The sequence below is a fragment of the Rutilus rutilus genome, assembly GCF_951802725.1.
Source record: "Rutilus rutilus genome assembly, chromosome: 23".
NCBI lineage: Eukaryota > Metazoa > Chordata > Actinopteri > Cypriniformes > Leuciscidae > Rutilus > Rutilus rutilus.
The window spans coordinates 7,839,271-7,861,230 of NC_140233.1; the positions used below are offsets into that span (position 1 = coordinate 7,839,271).

A 21,960-nucleotide genomic window follows, 5' to 3' on the forward strand; every position below is an offset into this window, starting at 1 on the left:
CCACTGACTCTTTGATCGTTTTATAGACGTGACCTAAAAAAAATCCCTGTCCTGGTGAAAGGGCCTCAGAGGAAGCCCCGGTCTGATTATTGGGAGATTACAGCAGATTAGTGAAGAATGTTAGATGAGGTTTCACGCTGTTAAATAATTCCTAACTCGTATCCCATGTCCTTGCGGATGGAGCGTGTGTGAAACGATTTAACACTGTTCATTCAGCAGATTGAGATATGGTAAAAGGGAACATGTAATGGCAGGATCAAGGTTAGACAATGTTACCAGCTTTTAAAGGAAATCCAATAGTGCACCAGTTAAGCATTGTTGTTCAGAAGGATTAAAAAATGATCACATTTTCTTTTGATATTCCTCTCAAATGACACTGAGATTCCTCATCTCTCGCTCTACAGGAGAGTCCAGGGCCAACATGATCCCTGTGAAACATCCCAGACATCCTAAAGCATCTGATGACACGTTAACCTCTGACCCAGAGGTCAGCGATCCCACGACTAAATCCACACCACCTCCCCTGCCCAAAAAGTCAGTCCCACGTGCTCAAACAGAGCCATCCGCTCTAGGTAGAGAACTCTCTGCCCCGCGACCCAAAGGCGAGGCCAGACCAGGCGGGACCAGTCTGAGCGTCGCCAATCCGGTCTACGATCTCGAGTCCACATGGGACACGACCAGTCAGAGCTCCTCACTCAGCTCGGAGGCACGACATCCCGACGAATCCGGAGACTCCCTGGAGCGCCCCGTGGGTGGGCGGAGCCTGTCTTGCCTGACCAACAGCAGCTCCATTCAGGGAAGTGACCGCCGAGGCTACCGCAGCACAGAGAGTCTGACGGCCCGGACACAAGGGGCGGGGAGACCCGCTAAAGGCCAGAAACAGGTGCCGTATAGAGGCATGGAGAGCTGGGAGGAAGTGGTCGGGAGGATCCGAGGTCTGCACACGGACACCCTTCGTAAGTTGGCAACCAGATGTGAAGATCGATTCATGGCTGGACAAAAGGATCATCTGCGCTTCGGGACGGACAGCTGGTCTCACTTCCGGCTGACTGCGGGGAAACCCTGCTGCGAGGCAGGAGACGCCGTGTACTACACAGCATCTTTCGCCAGAGAACCTCTGGTGAACTACGCTGTCAAGGTGAAAGCTCAGTCTTATACATATTTACTGTGGTATGTCCACTACTGTGGTATAATCTTTTAAAGGAATATTTCACTTCGGAATGAAAATTCTGTCATCATATACTCGCCCTCAAGTTGTTTCAAACCTGTGTGAATTTCTTTCTTCTGCTGAACACAAAAGAAGATATTTTGAAGAATGTCAGTAACCAAACTGTTGATGGACCCAAAGTAAAACAAGTCCCAGGCACTCAAAAAAATCCAAGGAGGAGAAGGAAAAAAGTTAAAAAGCCTTTATTAATAGTGGCTTAAACCATTAAACATGCCAACATGTTTCGACCAACATGGTCTTCTTCAGGGCAAATTCAAGATGGACCCCCCATGTTGATGGACCCCATTGACATCTATAGTAGGAGAAAAAATACTATGGAAGTCAAGGGATCCATCAACTGTTTGGTTACTGACATTCTTCAAAATATCTTCTTTTCAGTAGAAAGAAATTCACACAGGTTTGAAACAACTTGAGGGCGAGTAAATGATGACTTAATTTTGAAGTGAACTAATCATTTAAGGCAGGAAAGTCAAGTAATGGTCTCCTGTGCAGCTCACAAACATTGCTTCTTACAAGAACAGCAAGAGTGATTTGACTGACAGTTGATTGAGTCTGATGTGGTCATGTTGCTTAGCTAATGGATCGATACTTTAAGCAGCATAAAAAACAGCACATAGTTCGTCACAGTGCATTATGAAATGATCTGCGATGGATACATATGTTGCTTTTTGTCCAAAAGAAATGATCTATCTTAGTAAGCCCCACTAATTATCCTGCAATTTATGCTATTATCGCTAATCGCCGTTACCGTTGCTTACATAGAGAATTGAACACCTTATAAACCATCATATAGCAAAGATGGGCAAGTACTTCTCTGAGTTTTGCAGCTTTTGTCTTGGCAGTTTTCCTTTGAGACCTTATAATGTTGCCTATGTAGATTTGCACGTGTACGTAGAGATTAATTTTCTCTTTCTGTCTGATCTCAGATCTGTCGGGGTGTGGTGAAGGAGACTCAGCAGCAGTTTTTTCACAGCCTGGCAGTTCGGCAGAGTATCGCCGTGCACTTCAACATCCAGCAGGACTGTGGGCACTTCCTGGCAGATGTTCCGGCCCGCCTGCTTCCTTGGGAGCGAGAGGAGGATAGAGAAGATGAGCGAGGCGGTACGGAAGGAGGAGAAGAGGGGAAAGGAAAAGAGGACGAGAGAGATGCGGCAGGACCGGGCGGGAAACTCTGCAGCCGAGTTGTGGTGATCACTCGCGAGGTGCCGTTCCAGACGGTGGCGGATTTCGTCCGCGAGGGCGTGGAGCGACACACGCGGAGCCCAGAGCTGTACGAGCGGCAGGTGTGTCTGCTCCTGCTGCAGTTGTGTGCGGGACTCGAGCACATGAAACCCTACCATGTCACGCACTGCGACCTACGGCTCGAGAACCTCCTCCTGGTGCACTGCCAGCCCGGGAACCCTTGGAACCTGGAGCTGCTGGAACCGAACAACAACGCGGCGTCCGGTTCTTCCTCCGCCACGGCTTCGGCTTGCCCCGCCCGCCTCATCATCAGCAACTTCTCTCAGGCTAAACTCAAGAACGTGGTGCTGGAACCCGCCTCGCTCCGAGACCAGTCCCGTCTGGCACCAGAGCTCCTCACTGCCACTCAGTACCGCAAGTGCGATGAATTCCAGACCGGCATACTGATCTACGAGATGCTGCATCGACCCAATCCGTTCGAGGAAAGCCCGGCGCTAAAAGAGCGGGAGTACTTGAGCTCCGACTTGCCCCAGATCCCACTGCGCTCTCTCTACTCCAACGGTCTTCAGCAGCTCGCCACGTTACTGCTCAACCCCAACCCTTCCGAGCGCATCCAGATGGGGGACGCCCGGGCATGTTTGCAGTGTCTGCTGTGGGGCCCGCGAGAGGATCTGTTTAATTCGCTGAACCCTCCTGCCGGGACAGTCCAGCGCCACACCGTCCTGCAGAACTGGCTAGACCTGAAGCGAACGCTCATGATGATCAAGTTCGCCGAGCGTTCTTTGGACTCGGGCTGTGGCGTGAGTCTGGAGGACTGGTTGTGCTGTCAGTATCTGGCCTTCGCCACCACCGAATCTCTCAGCAGAGTGATCAAGATCCTGCAGCAGCCACAGGGCGTGCTCATCTGATCAACGAGGCTTGGACGTGCACACGTGTAATTTTTATTTGAGGAAACCATATCATCTGACTCTGTTAGTGAATGTGTTTTGGGTTTGCTTTACTTTTAATACCATGCAATACCATGCAGAGAGTTCGATCAAACCGTTTACAGGATGAAAAGTGACAAAGTGAAGTCATGTTTAACTCCACAGATAATGGCACATTTATAGAGCTGCTTTTATAAACAAAGTGAAACTGCATGACGTGTGTGTATGTGTGAGCGTGTTGTGGGGTTTTTCCGCCAGTGTGTTTAGTTATGCTTTTCATTCTGCTGTAGGGACTCGTGTACATCAGCAGAAAACCACTGATCCAACATCAGCTGCATCATGATTTATGATTCCACTAACTCATGAAACTATTGGATAACTATTGTGTAATCAATCACATATTGGAGTTTGTGTAAGGAGCCCCTAAAATAAGGGGCGGGGCACCATTGGGTCGCTGAATGAATGAAATTTAGTCTAACATGCCTTACTTTATGTGTTTGTGTATGTGTGTATATATATAGATAGAGAGAGAGAGAGATGGATTAATGGAAAGAGGCAAAAACATCATGTTTAATCAGTCATTTCAATCAAATGTTTTTATCAGATCCTGATATATCATTCAGATTCGTTCGAGAGTACAGATTGGATATTTTTCTACCACAACAAGAGCACTGTAAAGTTTACCAAAGACTGAACACTCTGGACCACACAGAACAAAACAATATTTTTGCATTGAGCAGATATTAATGCTCTCCCTCATAAAGAAAGTGTCCTTATGTACCTAAAACAAATGCAGTTTGGTTCTTAAGTAGTACTTTGGCTCTCAAAAGTACATGGGAGCACTAGCACATACATTTCCAATCACAAGAGATTGGCACCAAACTCACTGTAATCAAACTAGAGTCACTCCAGATTCAGATCGTAGCGTTCACACTCGCAGAAAAGGCTCTGAGACACTGCTTTTGAGACACATCCGGATCAATCCAACCCTGACCTTACAGAATTACGAACCGAATATCGCTATGCGGATGTATGTGCAATCATTAAAAGTAAGTGTTAAACATTTGTTACAGTATTTTAGATATATTTAACGCACTTGATATTCTCAGCATGCAGTTATTCTTTATCTTCCTGTTTCTGTTCGGCACATACTTGATGAGAATGCGAGCTCTGGGATCAGACCCCCAGCCTCATATGTGAGGATATTTGATTGTGTGTGTGTGTGTGTGTGTGAATCATTAGTTTGAACCAGGGACGGCACATTCTTCAGCATTTTGTCCTTGTTATAGTGTTATTTTGATGCGCGAGTGTGTTTAAGGCAATGTAGAGATGGACATTAGAGTGAAGCATCCCAGTTTGCTTACTTCTACTGCATACTACAGGTGTGTACTTCAACTGTGATTGGAACGTATATACTCTTGAGTATGTAGTATTGCAATGTATATCAAATGAATGCATTGTTTGTATGGACGTGTTAACATCTAGCTGACCTGTGTTATGTACTTTTACATTTATTTAAAACCGCTGTGGCAACTTTGGATGTATCATTTTTCACTATTACAACAAAAAAAAAGTTGATGAACTGTTACAAGCCCTCAATCCTCTTACGCACAAGTGGATTATGGGTAATAAAGGCGTTCACAGAAAGAGTATTTCTCACAGTCATTTTTAGGAGATTATTTTATTAATCTTTATTGCATGGACGGTATGCAAATTGGGATGCTGATATTGTCACGGTTCCCGGTTTATATTTTTATTTCATTAACATATTCAGGTTGAAAGAAAGGGATTGCCAGAAAGGGATTTAATGATCGATAGTGCATGAGAAACGGTTCGTGTGAGGTCATTGGATAGAGTCTCGTGTCAATCACAAACTAGGGCGGGAACATCGGTTTGCTCCCGTCGTCCATTTCCAAAGCAGCAGTTTCAAGTCCCATTAGAGAGAAACAATATTGTGTGTGTTTGTGTGTGAGAAAGAGATATTTCAGTGTGTGTGTCATGCTGAATGTTTGCGGGTCACACCGTAGAAATATGTTGTATCGATTTATATTTGTATATAATAATTTGAGTGTAGTTTAGATTCATTTTAGCATTACGGGCACAATTCTGTGTCACAGAAAGAACTTGAGTGTGAGAGAGAGATATATAGAGAGAGAGAGAGAGAGAGAGAGTATCAGCAGATGTCTGTAACCGGGAGAATGTGTGCGAGTGTGTTTTTTTTTCTCATCCACCACCATTTCATTCACATCATTTCACTGAAATCATGTATTTACTGTTATTTACAAATGTTTATTTGCCAGTGATGATTTCACAGAACTGCTTTTTACCTACAACTGCATATCTCATGGTATTTAGCTCTACATTACTGAGTTAACTGCTCATAATAAAACTATGAATATGTTTTTAAACAAGACTTGCTTGTGTGTTTTTATAGAAACGTTCTTGTATTCGCTATTAATGCTTAATTATACACTGTAAAAAGTTATATCATTGTTACCTTAGAGCTATTTCTACCTTATTTAACCCATAAAAAATAGTTTTGTTGGTGTAAATTTATTGTTTATGGTTCAGTGATGTTAAAGGTACACTTTGTAACTTTTAACGTGCAGAAGAACATTGTTTTGGTTGTGCTTCGGCTCTGCATGACTGGCGCGGATGAATATGGTTATCCTGCTGCTCATAAACATTGCTTCACTACTAGGCTATGACCAGTTTAGATGGAAAGGGTCTCACACAGACTAGCTGAAGACTTTATCTATACCCATTAATAGACACGGTACTTCAAAGTAACCATACAAGTAGTAGCCAGGGCAAGTTTTCTCTGAAGAGACATGCTCGCGAGTGAAGTAAGTTTTCCCGCGAAAACCATCCCGCTACGTCTAAAATATAAGAACTTATAGTGAATCAGGGTAAGACAAAAATATATTTTGGAGTAAGTATTAATGATGTTTTGACTCATTATTTAAATTACTTTTGGTAGCTACCTTTAATGTATTTGACTTCGAAATATTTTTTTTATGTTATCACTCATTTCAGTGAGACACGAGCAGATATGTCACAGGTTGTGTCCAGAAGTCATGAGAGGTCATAAAATGTCATGTCTTTACTTTTTTTTTTTTTGAGTTTCAAGCTCACTTCCAAAGTAATTCTTAGGCTAGATATGACTTTTGTGAATGCAAGCTTTTTATCGTTAAGACAAAAATAGAAAAGTAGCCTAATCGAAAATATTATGCAAAAATCTTGACATTTAAAAACCATGATGTTAATATTAAAAACGTTTTATTTTATCAATTGCATTATCTTTAATAAACATAAATCAGTGAATCCTTGAAAAAAAAAAAATCCTGCTGTTTTAGTTTATGGCCACTAGAGGGCGCCACAAACCACATAAATCATCCCTGTTTATGTAATGGCCCAGCACTTCAAGCTCATAAAGTGTGTGTAATCTCCTGATGCCTTTTTCAGATTCACGGCGAGTAAACAACACAATAACGCACTGAGAATCTGCTCCCATCTGATAACATATTACATAAACAAAACAGCATCACGGTTCATTGAATCTATCTGAGTATTCTAGGAATTTAACATCTTAGTATCTTAAGCACCTTACCATCTTGTGAGAAATGGAAAGGAACATGATTATGATGATGTTGATGATGTAAGTTTGTTCCGACAGTGTATGGAAGGATTATTGTGTGAGTCAGTGTGTAAGCCTGTGTTGATTCACCAGGGGGACATGATGCTTCTGTTATAATGCACACGTGAACCTGATGCACCTGATAAATCCGCAACCGAAGAACATAAGACACACACACACACACATCCTTCAACTCACAGACACTACCGAAAACTACAGGTAAGACACTTTCATTGAATGTCCTGTCATCAATGCTAATATACAGATATACCAATTTACAGTTTACTTGGTTCCATGCAAATGTTGTAATGTATAAATATTATGATTATATTAAATAATTCTATTTTAAATAAAATAATATATAGCCTATGGATAAGTTGTACAACAGTGATTGAGCATCATATTACTATTACATAGCAAAAGCTTACATTATTTTATTCTAAATATTAATTTTATATCAAAGTTAAACGTTAAAAAGTTAAAATCTTCATTTTTAGTTTCTAATATAAAAGTTTTTTCTACAATAAGGTGAAGTGAGTATCATATTATTAGTATTCAGTGTTGGGTGTAATGCATTACTGAATAATTAATTACTGTAATTTAATTACTTTCCTTTTGAAAAAGTAAAGTATGGGATTGCTCTTAATTTTTCTATAATTTTATTAATTAATTCTGATGTAAATGCGTTAATTAAATATAGTCTAGAACAATTCTATATAAAACAACAGTGTATTTAACATCAAATTTTAATGTCTAAATGTGTTTTTAATGTAACCTTCTCCCTTATAATACTTTGGTCAGTCCAAGAATAATTTATAATTTATCGTCTGTCCTTGTATTGTTCAACTGTTTGAGGTTCTTATGGGATTTAGAAAATAATTAATAAAAAGTAATGCAATACATTTTAGAGAAATAAGTTAGTACAATAATCTAATTAAACTGTTGAAGATATAGCTAGTATTTATTTACTTTTTTACAGTAACAAACCCAACACTGGAATTATGATATTGTATGTTTATAGGTATCATCAATAGGTATGTTTTTGTATCATAAGTGTATCATATTCTTGGAAATACTTGGAGAGATACTGACTAACATAAATATTATTAACTTAAGCAGAATGTGTAGCCTGGATGAGGTTCCATTTAAAGTTGCACTGGACTCTATGGAGATACACTTGGGCCAGAAAGAGCCGGTTGCAGCTCCTGAAATAAAGATCCCAGATTTTGCTGAAATACTGCGTGATACAAAGGTCAGAATGCAACAATAAACATATATCTAATATTTTACACTCTGTAGAATCTTCTATCTCTTAATGCTCACATGTTGTCCTGTTCGACAGTATTCATTCTCTCTGGAGAAACGGATCATGGCTATAGTGGAAGAACAGCAGCGGGAGAACAGGAAGGCCAATAAAGCTCCCCCGAGTGTGTCCCCCACATGCCCGCCATATTGGCTGATGTTCAGCAGCCCGCAGGAGAGCCGCTTGGTGCGCCTCAGAAGCGCAGAGTTCTGGGAAGTGGGCCCACGTCCCCGCAGCCAAAGCCTCAGCGCTGCCGACTCGCGTAAGCTCCGCCCCCAGCGGACGGTCCAGTTCCTCATCGCCGACACGGACGGCGAGGGTGGCTACGGTGAAGATGACGAGAGCTCGTCTACTGAGGAAGATGATGCTCGCAGCAAAGAAAGACCGAAGAGCTCCGGCTCACAGTGCCTGCGGTGTTCAGTTCGTCAGACCCAGCGAGGCTCCACCCCTCGCCCCGCCCCGTCCTGCACTCTCCAGAAGGCCCGACCGAGCTCTGCCTCCTCTCTGAAAGACATCCGGAAGCCTGTCCCGCTTTCCCTCAGCCAGACGCCGCAGGGAAGTCCTCACTGCTCCAGAGCGCCCCGCAGGAAACCTGCCGTTACGAGAACCAGCAGGCGGAGCAACTCACACACACTCTTACAGCCGAGACCCTCGTCTGCAGGACAGCTGCCCTCAGCCAGGCCTCAACCCGCCTCACATGTAATATACACACCTCATCACATGTAGTATACACACCCTCAGCCAGGCCTCAACCAGCCTCACATGTAATATACACACCTCATCACATGTAATATACACACCTCATCACATGTAATATACACACCTCATCACATAATACACACCTCATCACATGTAGTATACACACCCTCAGCCAGGCCTCAACCAGCCTCACATGTGATATACACATGCAGCAGCAGCAGATCCTTAAATCTTATTTAGGATTATTGTTGAGCTGATTTTTTTGTTACCGGGGTGTTTTAGGGTGTGCGTCCGCGGACGTCCATGGGGCTGAAGGACGCTCCAGCAGACTTGCTGTGTGCTCTGAGTCAAGAAGAAAGGGATCTTCTTGAAGCCGTTACACAACAAGGATACACACTGCGCACTGCCATACTAGCACTGCAGAGGACAGGACCCAAGAGCCCTGATCAGGTAACACACACACACACACACACACACACACACTGCATGCAAAAGCACATAGTATCAAAATACACAATCTGTATCTGATTCCCTATTGATTTCCTCCAGATTTTGAGGTACCTGACTTCATGTGATCGTCTCTGTCGGCTGGGTTATGAGAAGACTCAGGTGGAAGAAGCTTTGGAGATGTTCCAGAACTGCGAGAGCAAAGTAAGACCTGGAAAAGACACCCCACCAATCAACATCCAGCGCACGAAACACCCCTCGAATGTGCATATAGCGCTCCAAACGCTCAACCAATCGGCATCCAGCACACAAAACACCCCTCAAACCAGTATTTAGTGCTCCAAACACTCAACCAATCAGCATCCAAGGCACAAAACACCCCTCAAATCAGCATATAGTGCTCTAAACACTCAACCATTTGGCATCCAGCGTGCAAAACACCCCTTAAACCAGTATTTAATGCTCCAAGTCCAAACACTCAACCAATCGGCATCCAGCACACCATACGCCCCTTAAATGAACATATAGCACTCCAAACACTCAACCAATCAGCATCCAGCACACCAGACGCCCCTTAAATGAGCATATAGCACTCCAAACACTCAACCAATCAGCATCCAGCACACCAGACGCCCCTTAAATGAGCATATAGCACTCCAAACACTCAACCAATCAGCATCCAGCACACCAGACGCCCCTTAAATGAGCATATAGCACTCCAAACACTCAACCAATCAGCATCCAGCACACCAGACGCCCCTTAAATGAGCATATAGCACTCCAAACACTCAACCAATCAGCATCCAGCACACCAGACGCCCCTTAAATGAGCATATAGCACTCCAAACACTCAACCAATCAGCATCCAGCACACCAGACGCCCCTTAAATGAGCATATAGCACTCCAAACACTCAACCAATCAGCATCCAGCACATCAGACACCCCTCAAACCAGTATTTAGCGCTCCAAACACTCAACCAATCGGCATCCAGCACACAAAACACCCCTCAAACCATTATCTAGCGCTCCAAACACTCAACAATCGGCATCCAGCACACGAAACACCCCTTAAATGAGCATATAGCACTCCAAATACTCAACAAATCAGCATCCGGGGCACAAACCGCTTATCAAACCAGTATTTAGTGCTCCAAACACTCAACCAGCTGGCACCCTGACCCAGCGTACAAAACATGCATCCAGTCAGCATTTAGCAAATCAAATACACCAACCTGATGTAGCGTATAAACTTTTTGTTTTTCTCTCAGGCTTCAGAGTTCCTGTTTCTGCTGGCTCAGTTCTGTGAGATGGGTTTCCAGCAGAGCACCATTAAAGAAGTTTTACTGGTGCACGAGAACCATAAAGAGAGAGCCCTGGAGGAGCTTATGACCCGGAGCGGCTGAGAAACCATCATATGATCCTCAGCTGTCTAAATAAATAAATGAAATAATCCTGAGGAACACTGGAATTAATGAATTAATGAATTAATGAATGAATCCTTAACTCCATTAAGGAAAGTATAAATGAATCATCGACATGCTATATGAGCATATGAATCAGTCTTCAAATCCATTAATGAATTAATTCATCTTTATCTTCAGCTCCATAAATGAATGTATAAATAGGCTACTTACAAATCCTTCTGAATGAATGAATCCTTTGCAGCTTTTATACTCCAGTCTTTTATGTTTATTGATTTCATTGTATTATTGTTTATGTTGATGCCACGTGATTAACTGTAGATCTGACAAAGATTAATCACCTAGTTGATGAGAACCATAACTCAGAGTTTATCATGATGAAGATTAATCACTTTCAGATTTTGAAAAGGGCTAGGACAGTTTGAAAGAATTTAATTAAGCACTCTATTGTTTTTTATTTATATTGCATCAATAATTTAGTTTCAGGATTGTATTCCACATGTCTAGAATTTAATAAAAAAATTATAAAAGTTGTCAAACAGTATCAGAAATTATTACACTCAGCGTTTGCCCTAACAAATCAATCACGATTTGATTGCTTTCAATTCTGCTTATTAAAGCGTCCGAACCACTGTTACAGTCATGTTACACTTAGGGTTGCCAACCGTTCTGTATAATACGGAATCGTCCCGTATTTGACACATAAAAGTCTTGTTCCGTAATGAACTGATACGGAACGCACTTTGTTCCGTATTTTTGAGAATCAATTCAGTGCAAATCCATGACAGACACAGCTGTATAAAATATAGAATTTTATGTTGTATTATAAAATGCTATAATGTATGAAATATATTTATCTAAATGTATCATGTCCCCCCACCCCAGTACAGCTGGTTAAACTGGTCAGTCAGCTGGCATGAAATGTCAGCCAATCAGTGCGCTGTAATATGTCATATGACGTCCTTCGGCCTATCAGCGAGCATGATATAGTTGTCTGGCTTGACCTCGGCCAATCAGAGGCCAGAGGCGTATCAGTGCGGGGTTTGAATTTTTTTAGTCAGAAACTTCAAGCCCGGCGTCGGATAGATCGTGAATGAAGCGTAAAATAAAAGTTTAGAAGTGTCAAAAGAGCGTTTATCAATTATATAAATCTCATCGGAGATTTGCGGCGAAGGACAGGATGAGGAAGAGGTAAGAGGGAGAGTTTGAAGCTGTGTGTTTATGTACGTTATAGATAATTATTTATAGCAATGTGTTCTGTTTGTGTTAGCTTAACGTTAGCTGCCGTCGATGCTAATGATTTAGAGAAAATGGTATTTCTATTTAGGTTAAAAATGATCGATGTATCGTGATTTGTGAGTGATTTTCCTTTAATTTGAACATTTTCAAATGGAGTAAGCAACTGTTTAGCATTAGCACGGAAGCAAACACTGTTGATTTCAAACCGTCCTCTTCAGTAATTCCGCTATTGTTGGAAAATGTAAACATTTTATTATTCATTAATACAGACAGCGATCAATAATGCTGCACATTTTCAATGGTCATTTATTAATACAAATAATATGCTAATTTATAAACCTTGCGGAGAATAATAATTCTGCTATTATTGTCAAAAACAGTCATTTTATTCAATACAGACAGTAATCAATAATGCTTTGCATATTTAATGGTCATTTATTAATAAAAATGATTATTCTACTTCTAAACATTTTGAAGCCTTTTTCTAGTTATAACAATGATAAACAATAATTCTGTTTTTTTTAGAAAAAATATAATTATTTTATTATTCCATAACACAGACTGCAGTTAATAGTGCTGCACATTTGTAATGATTAATTATTGATACAAATGATTATTCTGCTCATTTATAAACATTGTGAAGCCCTTTTCCATTAATAGCAATGATAATCAATAATTCTGCTATTATTAGTAAATAAATAATTTGATTATTTAAAAATACAGGTAACAATAATGCAGCAAGTTTTTAGTGATAATTTATTAATGCAAATGATTGTTTATTTATAAGCATCATGAGCAATTTAAGTATAATAGTAGAATAATGCTGTTGGTTTGATCATTTATTAATTCACAAGAATAACACTCAATGGTGACTATTTTATGGTGTTTAAATTGCGATACATACACTCTCTGAGTCTGCCATCTGACCCTTTAAATAGCAGGACATGTATTCAGTAGATCTGAACGTGTGTCATTTCAGTGAGGTCCACGCTGCAGAGTCTGTCTCATATCTGAACAATGCTCTTGGTGAGCTGAAGGACATCTGGGAGGAGATCGGGATCCCAGAGGACCAGCGGTGTCAGCGCACGGACGCCGTTCACATGCACATCAAGGTCAGTTCAGGTCATGTGCGCTTCTCATTAACCGGAGAGAGTGGCGACATCGATTCAAAGTGAAATCTTCCTTGTGATTCCAGAACCTGCTGGACATGATGATCACAGAGGAGGAGGGGTTGAAGAAACGCTTGATGAGCAGTATTGAAGCATGCAGAAAAGAGCTGGCTTGCCTGTGTGATGAACTCCAGCTGCTGGAGTATCAGGTGAGTATTTTGCTTATCTCCGTAAAGTCTCAGGGGGGAAAAAAAACCCAGACGTTCTGTTCAGCCGGCCAATCGGATTGTATATTTTCTGCGTTTGGCAGGAGGAAGACGGCCTTACGATGCTGCAGTTGGAGAAGGATCTCCGTACGCAGGTCAAGATGATGCTGGAGGAGAAGGGTGGGCGTCAGAGCGAGCTGAAGTCTCTGATTCAGCAGGATCAAGATCTGTGCGATGTCCTGTGCGATGACCTCTTCCCCATCCATCCCGAAAGAGTGCCGTCACAACAGCAGCTGGACAACTACAGGCAATACATCAACACACGCAACCAGGAGAAGGTAAAACACACTCACAAACTGTTTTTTTAGCATGTAATGCGCTATATTAAAGGGTTAGTTCACCCAAAAATGAAAATTCTGTCAGTAATTACTCACCCTCATGTTGTTCCAACCATGTAAGTCTTTCGTTCATCTTCGGAACACAAATTAAGATATTTTTGATGAAATCTGACAGAATTTTGACTCCTCCATAGGCTTCCAGTGTGACCGAAACTCACCGGCCCAGAATAGTTATTAAAACATCGTTAAAATAGTCCAAGTAACTACAGTGGCACTACATTAAGTTTATCATGCGACGAGAATACTTTTTGTGCGCAAAAACAAACAAAAATAACGACTTTATTCCACTTTTCATTTCCTTCTCTCTGGGCCTCGTAGTGTTTTTGCGCTGCGCTTCTGTGTTGCACGTCATCACGCAACACACACATGACTGGCGTCGGCCAATAGTGAGCCTACGTGGTGGCGTGTAACACAGACGCGCTGCGCAAAAACACTACGCGAACCAACTAGAGGTCGAGAGAGAAGGAAATGAATAGTGGAATAAAGTCGTTATTTTTGTTTGTTTTTGCGCACAAAAAGTATTCTCGTCGCTTGATATACTTAAGATTGAGCCACTGGAGTCACTTGGACTATATTAACGATCTCTTTAATAACTTTTCTGGGCCAGCAAGTTTCGGTCACACTGGAAGCCTATGGAGGAGTGAAACATGGCTCAGATTTCATCAAAAATATCTTAATTTGTGTTCCGAAGATGAACGAAGGTCTTACGCGGTTGGCACAACATGAGGGTGAGTAATTACTGACAGAATTTTAATTTTTGGGTGAACTAACCCTTTAAAGGGATAGTTCACCCAAAAATGAAAATTCTGACATGAATTACTCGCCCTCATCTCGTTCCAAACCTGTAAGACTTTCGTTCATCTCCAGAACACAAATGAAGAGCTTTTTGACGAAATCTGAGAGATTTCCGTCCCTCCATTGACAGCTACGCAACTACCACTTTGAAGCTTCAAAAAGTTCATAAAGAGATCGTAAAACTAATCCATGTGAATTGAGCGGTTCAGTTCATATTTTCTGAAGAGACTCGATCACTTTATAGGATGAACAGGATAATTCTCAATTCTGAAGGATTGTGTGACACTGAAAACTGGAGTAATGATGCTAAAAATGCAGATTTGCATCACAGGAATGATTAAAATTTTCAAAAATCTGAATTAATTCCAAACTTTTGTCCACTAATGTATCCTGTGTTCTTAAATGAATAGTGTGGTAGTTTGCCATCCAGAATGGTTACGGGAAGTGTGCTTGTGTTTACAGGAGCGTCGTCATGGCGAGTTTGTGGAAATGAAGCATCAGATCACGGTGTTGATGGAGGATTTGGAGCAGCATCCTGACACAACCTTTGAGAAGGACGCTGTGTGTGAGGATGAAGACGCTTTCTGTCTATCTGTGGAAAACATCAGCTCACTTAAAGTGTTGCTGCGGCAGGTACTGACACTCTTGACACTCATTCTTTCAGCCATTCCTTTTATTTATTTACACATTTATTCAGCAAGGAATAACTGTAAAGACAATTATATTTGAGTTAAATGCTGTTCTTTTGAACTTTCTATTCACTGAAATCTTGTTTCCACAAAGATATTAAGCAGCACAACTATTTTTAACACTGATAATAATCAGAAATGTTTCTTGAGCAGCAAATCATCATATTAGAAAGATTTGTGAAGGATCATGTGACACTGAAGACTGGAGTAATGATGCTGAAAATTCAGCTTTAAATCACAGGAATGAAAGACCTAATGTTTCATATTGTTTCTGTTTTTAATGTCTTTTTGATCAAACAAATGAAGCCTAGGTGAGCATGAGACTTGTTAAAAAAAAGGTTGTATATTTTTATGATATTGTTAACATTATTATACAATATCTATAAAAAAAACTAAAATAAATGCATATGCATTAGTAACAATTTATTTTAGTGTCGTTACATGTATTTACTATAGTAATAACAATAAATTATGCATAATCACATGTAACTAACCCCTAACCCTATAATAAGTACATGTTTTAAATTAACATTACACCCTTTTAAAATAGTGTAACCTTGTTTATTTTATATATTTTTAAACAATCATTTTTGATGCTAATGTTTGGTTTTCAGTAGGTGAAGTGTCACTGGTTAATGGCGTGTGTGTGTGTGTGTTGTATTTCAGCTGGAGAGCCGTAAAGCTGAAAGTGAAGCTCTGTGTGTGTCCATCCGTGGTCGTATTGAGGAATTGTGGGAGATGTTGCAGGTTCCTGTGGAAGAAAGAGAGAGTCTCATGCAGAGCACCCACACTACCACAAAGAGCAGATTGAACGCAGTAAGTACTCGCGCACCTGTCACTAAAGTAGGTCATGATGTTTCTGGAATTATAAAACATTCCTCACGCTGTCTTTCTCGCTGTGTCACAGCTGCAGGCAGAGCTTCAGCTATTGGAGGAGCTGAAGAAGAAAAACATTGAGCGTGTTATTCAGACAATCCGGTCAGAGATGGTCAAGTTTTGGGACAAATGCTACTACAGCCTGGAGCAGAGACAAGCCTTCGTTCCTTACCACAGCGGTATGCCAACAGCTAGATTTCAAGAACTTGGCTGAATCCCAGTTTGCATACTTCAGAGTACAAAAAGTGCTGGTGGTGGGAAAGTACATACTTGATGATATTTAATGGAATTATTCAAAGTTCATGTTGAGACCACATTACACTCATGCATACAACAATGTAGCAAAAGGCTTTGTGGATGATATCAGCTCAAAAAACATGGATGCATACTTCGAAAATTCAGAAATAGTATGCAGCTTGGGCTCATTTGAGACCGAACTAATCTTAGTCACCATGAAATCAAATGACAATTCTTATTTTTTTTTATGGAATATTGTAGTATATATAAATGATTCATTTGTGCATATTATTATCTTATTATTAACTATTTTATTTATGTGCCTTGTAACCTTTAATCAAAATAGCTCTTCTCTGGTGACATGTTTACTGGCATAAAGGCGGGGCAACCTGTCAATCATATGAGATCGACCAATTGCAAACCACAATCATCCAATCAATTCAAAATGGACGAAATCGAGTCTACATTGTTTTTAAGAAACCAGTTTACTAGGATATACTTCACAATAGAGAATAAAGGACTATTGCAATGTCAATTTCATGCAGATTTTAATCTGAACTGTACAGACTTTATGCAAATTAGAATTGAGCGAGTTTGGTTGACGATTGATTTTGTCGTTTTGTGCCGTTAGACGATCTGGACGAGGAGATGTTGCGTGAACATGAGCTGGAGTTGGAACGATTGAAGGAGGATTATAACGGACACCGCGAGATGTACGACGCTGTTTCCACCTGGAGCAGCAACTGGACTCTCTATCAGGAGCTGGAGGTGAGGAATCATGGGAAATCACCTGAAAATAGGGGTGGAACGGTACACAGAAGTCACGGTTCGGTTCAGACATCACGGTTTCGGTATGAGTTCGGTACAATGGAGGGAAAAACAAAAATGCAGAAGGCAATTTTTAAAAAATTTTATTGTGCATGTCTCAGGCTGTACCACCAAAGGAAAATAAATGTCTTAAGCCTTGTATTTTTTAAATAAGTTTTAATAATAAAGTAAAGGCATAGAACCAGTTTATTTGTAGTGCATTGACAGTGGTTTTATATAATTAGTTTATTAATTTAATTAATAAAAAGACCTTGATATGTTTGGTAATTGTACCTAAAAATGTATTTGCTATATTTCAGATCAATATATTTGTTTTCCTTAATTTTAATTAACACTAACTTTATTCTCATCTGAATAATAAATTTATTTCTGTATAAAATAATACTACCATTAAAAACAAATTAGATTTTCTTTTTTAATCAATGTAGAATGTGTAACTTACTCACTGTGTTGGGTGACAGTTTTAGGTTACAGTTTGACAAAAGCACAATGTTGTGTTTTATTGTGAGTAAATATAAGTAGACACTTTGCAGTTTGAACAATGAACAAAATGACGGAGTATGTTTTTATGTTTCCACTGTTCGATCGCGCCCGCGCCTCTGTCACACACACACACACACACACACACACCATTCCAGCATTGCAAACTTGACATCGCAGCCTGTCCATTATAGCCACAGAGCTTCAGAGCAGAGCCGTTGTAAAACATATTTAACGTCTCTGCTTCAGAGCTAAGACGGATCTACAGATTAGGTGTCCCTAAAGAACCCTAACAGTAGTTCCGCATTACATTCATTAATTTGCACGCAAGTTTTATTTATTTTTATACCGTGTATTCTCCGTGTATATTCATGCACCGAACCGTGACGCCTGTACCGTTTCGGTTCAATACGAATACGTGTACCGTTCCACACCTACCTGAAAAGATTCATAAACATTAAAGAGATTTCTGATATTAAATCCAATTATGATTGCTCTTCGTTCTCCAGACAAAGGCCACAGACCCGTCTCGCTTCAACAACAGAGGAGGAAACCTGCTGAAGGAGGAGAAACAGAGAGTCGACCTGCAGAAGAGTTTGCCGAAGGTTTGAGCTGCTTTTTAAGCAAAAAAATGTTTGATTGACGGGAATGGTTTGTATGCTAATTAGTTTTGTTTGTTTAGCTCGAGAAGAGTCTGAAGGCTCAGATTGACCAATGGGAAGCGGCGCAGTGTAAGGAGTTCCGTGTGAATGGGCAGCCGTTCCTGCAGTACGTGGAAGACCAGTGGAATCAACACCGCATGGAGAAAGAGAGAGAAAAACAGGAACGGGTATGAACTCTTGAAATGACTCTTTCTGACATTTTTTATTTTATCTAATATTACACACAAGCTCTTGATTAGTTCTGACGTGATGTTTGTACTGTGCAGCAAATGAAGAAATCGAAGCAGACGGAGCAAGATCTGCTGTACGGCACCATCATCAGGACCCCGACCAAGAGGAGACTCGCCGGAACGCCGACACCTAGCAAAACACGCAAGGTACTGATGGAATATGTGTTGCTATGGTCGACCGAATAAATGTGTCAAATGTTACATTTAAACAAATTAATATTTATCAGAACAAAATTCAAATGTACCAATGCCCTGATGCTATTATAATTACCAGATATAATGCAGATGAAATAAATGAAAATAGTACAATATAATTTGGTAATGATAGCAAATGGACACTAAATGCGTAATGTAAATGTACACAAAATTGCTAAAACTAATTGAACATTTATAATATTCCTATTTTAATTTTATATTTAACCATATATAATTATTGTGTGTGTATTTATTTATTTATATATATACATTTTTTATTATTAAATAAAATCCATTATACTTTTTTTAATACAGAAAATTGCTTACAAATTACAAAATTGATTTACGTTTATATATGTAATATAATATAGTAATAGTAATTATAAACAATAGTTTAAGTAATAGTAAACAATAAGTTTTAAATTTATATGCATTTCTGTTTTTTTTTGTGCAAAGTGTATATATATATATATATATATATATATATATATATATGCAAATCAAAAAGATTAATGTAACAATAATAAACAATTTTATAGATAAATTATATATGCATTATAAATGTAAATAATTTTGGTTATAAATGATTGTGTCAGGGTGTGGTGCAGGCAGGATACTCACACACTAGTACAACAAATAACAGAAAAAGACTGACTGAACTGAAGGAACTTAATACAACACAGATGAACACTGATTAACAGAACACAGGTGATGTAGATGAACTAGACACAGGTGATACAACTGAACTAATAATGACCGTGAAGAAGACACGTGACATGATGACAGGCAGACAAGTCCAATGAAAACAAACTAAACAACACAACTGTGACCGATACGTTATAAATGTATGATTTAATATTTTTTGGTTTTTTTTACACAATATTTATTCAGTCGACTACAAAACAAAATGTGCATTGACAAGGTGGTCATTAGATTTGAATCAGGAGGAACCAATTATTATTTTTTTAATCAAAAATATGTTGAGCTGATTGATTGTTTGATTTCTTTTTGTTTGACGGTCTTTTTTTTTTTTTTTTTTTTTTTTTTAAAGCTGATCTCCACCTCCAGCATCTCCACTCCAAACACGACACTCCGTTCCATATGCTACTCCCCTTCTATGAGACCGCCCCTTTCCTCCAGCAAGGTGAGTTATGCTGTTTTAAACACTGGATTTTTCACACATTATACATTACATTATACTTGAATTTTTATTATCATCAATAATAATGTAAACCGCTTCTCCACTAGTTGGCTGCGCGAACGCCCGCTCGTGGCCGAACCCCTCGTGGTCTGGAGAAGAATAAGGAGAATATTTCTCATCTGAGCGGAGCTTTGCGCACGATGACCGCCAGCCCTCACAGAAACTACTCCATCACGTCCGTGGCCTCCTCCTACTCGGAGTTTGCCGTAAGTTCATTATCTTGCCTCTAGCGGTCTAGACACACAGGCAGCAGATGCATTCGAGTGACCCCCCGTGTGCTTATTCTGCCTTCTGTTATAGAAGGATTCTGAATCCACTGCAACGTCCAGGTCTGTATGTCTAAGAACGTTTACTGTCCATCACACTAACACACACTTTTCTCACCTAACCCGACTAATGGAGGAGGGTTCTTTCAGCTTCTAACAGTGAAGTGACCACTCGGAGAATAACAGAAGCACAACTGAAATCCAACCTGCTGTTTGTAAAGACCCCATGAAATCAAAACTTCATTTTTTTTTTGTGGTTTAGCCTGTGTTTTGGCCACCCCTGAAATGGGTCATACCATTACATGTGCAGTTGAATTAAATGCGCTATAAAACTGAAATTGAACCTTGCCGCTTTAAGACCTAAAGATGCATGAACATGAAGGGTTGTGTTCTGTCAAACAGTCATGTGACAAATAATAATAAAAACGTATATATACAATATATATTTTTTTTTTTCAACAGCGGGAGCTCTCAAATGCTACTAAATCCAACGTCAAGACTGGAGTTCTGAACTCAACCATCACACACTGAACTCGGTGGATCGAAAGCAGCTCGACTGAACTGATGGGCATCAATGAAGACAAAAAAGCTTTTACGGAGATAATGAATGTAAATCATTGTGACTTTGTTGCAGAATTGTAAATATTTAAACTGCTTTTTTTATAGGTTTTCTTTTAACTTGTTTTTTTTCCCCTTTATTTAACTTTCCTACAGAGTTTTTAACAAATTAAGTTCTGTCTTTAATTTTGACTTCAACTGCAGTTTTTATAAAAACTCTATTAACACTGATCTTAGGGCTCGGAGATGGATTTTATCTTTTATACTCTAATATCACAATGGCATTAGACTTTTGTTTTCTGTAATCGCACAGCAACACTAAGTTTCCTTGGCATCACTCCACTGAAATTGAATATTCCTGTAAATAAATGTTTGTTTTCATGGGGACACTTTGTATCTTGGAAGTCTGATTTATTTAGTATTATTCATAATTTATACTTGAACTGTAACCTAAATAGCCACAGTAACATAAAATGGGAGTTTTTATTTTATTTTGACCCATTGATCCTGACCAGTCAGAGACAACTTCTGAACCGCTACCACCTTAATTGTAATGTAAGCACAGGTATTTTATCATGAATGTACAAGACTCGTGGTGTCAGTTTTTTTTATTTATTTTTAACTGTCCGTCTCATCGTGGTGCTTGGATGTTGCAAACTGGTACTAGTTATATTACTATAACCTTTTAATGCAAATAATTTGACCATTTTGGCCACTACATTCGGATACTGTGGTACTACCATGGTTTTTGGACCATAGTATTTTTATTTTGAAGTAGGCCTATAATGGAGCACCATTAAAATACCATAGCACATTAATGTGCTAATAGTACTATGATATTACCTATATCCATCTGTTTGTCTGTCTATAGGACCTGTCTGTCTATTGTATCTATTGGTCTATCTATCATTCTATCTAAACTACATTTTTATCCAACAATATAAAATCCCAATATCGTATAAAATGAAGTTACAGTGCTAGAGGATCTCTGTTCTAAGGATACATGTTTTGTATAAATATCAGGTTGTATTGTACCTATTAATTACTAAATTTGATTGCCAAAACAATGGTTTTGATATTTTTGTGGTATGACACATTTGCCGTTTTAGTTTGCTTTGCTGTTTAAATATAATTGTTTAACGGCAGA

The 21,960-nt window shown here is 39.6% G+C and overlaps 3 protein-coding genes across 5 annotated transcripts in view; all 3 read left to right on the forward strand.

Moving 5' to 3' along the window:
• Nucleotides 1–5,747, forward strand: part of peak1 (pseudopodium-enriched atypical kinase 1) — a 36,537-nt gene extending 30,790 nt beyond the window's left edge. The window contains exons 4-5 of the mRNA XM_084397419.1: nt 405–1,138; nt 2,155–5,747. Of these exons, the coding sequence (XP_084253545.1) occupies nt 405–1,138; nt 2,155–3,318 (1,898 nt within the window). The 3' untranslated portion in view covers nt 3,319–5,747. The remainder of the gene's footprint in view (nt 1–404; nt 1,139–2,154) is intronic.
• A 1,301-nt stretch (nt 5,748–7,048) lies between these two features.
• On the forward strand, nt 7,049–11,477 carry ubap1la (ubiquitin associated protein 1-like a). Its single transcript, XM_084397420.1, is given in 7 exon segments — nt 7,049–7,075; nt 7,077–7,192; nt 8,090–8,225; nt 8,316–8,975; nt 9,258–9,425; nt 9,525–9,626; nt 10,692–11,477. Coding segments are annotated over 7 exon segments (1,320 nt in total). The 5' UTR covers nt 7,049–7,072; the 3' UTR covers nt 10,827–11,477.
• A 382-nt stretch (nt 11,478–11,859) lies between these two features.
• prc1a (protein regulator of cytokinesis 1a) lies at nt 11,860–21,207 on the forward strand. 3 transcript variants are annotated; one of them, XM_084397811.1, is made up of 15 exons: nt 11,860–12,035; nt 13,063–13,195; nt 13,279–13,401; nt 13,503–13,736; nt 15,054–15,224; nt 15,947–16,096; nt 16,188–16,335; nt 17,025–17,161; nt 18,211–18,306; nt 18,384–18,530; nt 18,630–18,740; nt 19,840–19,932; nt 20,037–20,195; nt 20,290–20,318; nt 20,718–21,207. In XM_084397811.1, the coding sequence occupies exons 1-15, from the start codon at nt 12,025–12,027 to the stop codon at nt 20,764–20,766; spliced, it is 1,791 nt and encodes a 596-aa protein (XP_084253937.1). In that variant the 5' UTR covers nt 11,860–12,024; the 3' UTR covers nt 20,767–21,207. The 3 variants fall into 3 exon arrangements, with proteins under 3 accessions (XP_084253937.1, XP_084253938.1, XP_084253939.1); XM_084397812.1 differs by having other exon boundaries at nt 20,293–20,318; XM_084397813.1 differs by lacking the exon at nt 20,290–20,318.
• Nucleotides 21,208–21,960: the final 753 nt, after the last annotated feature.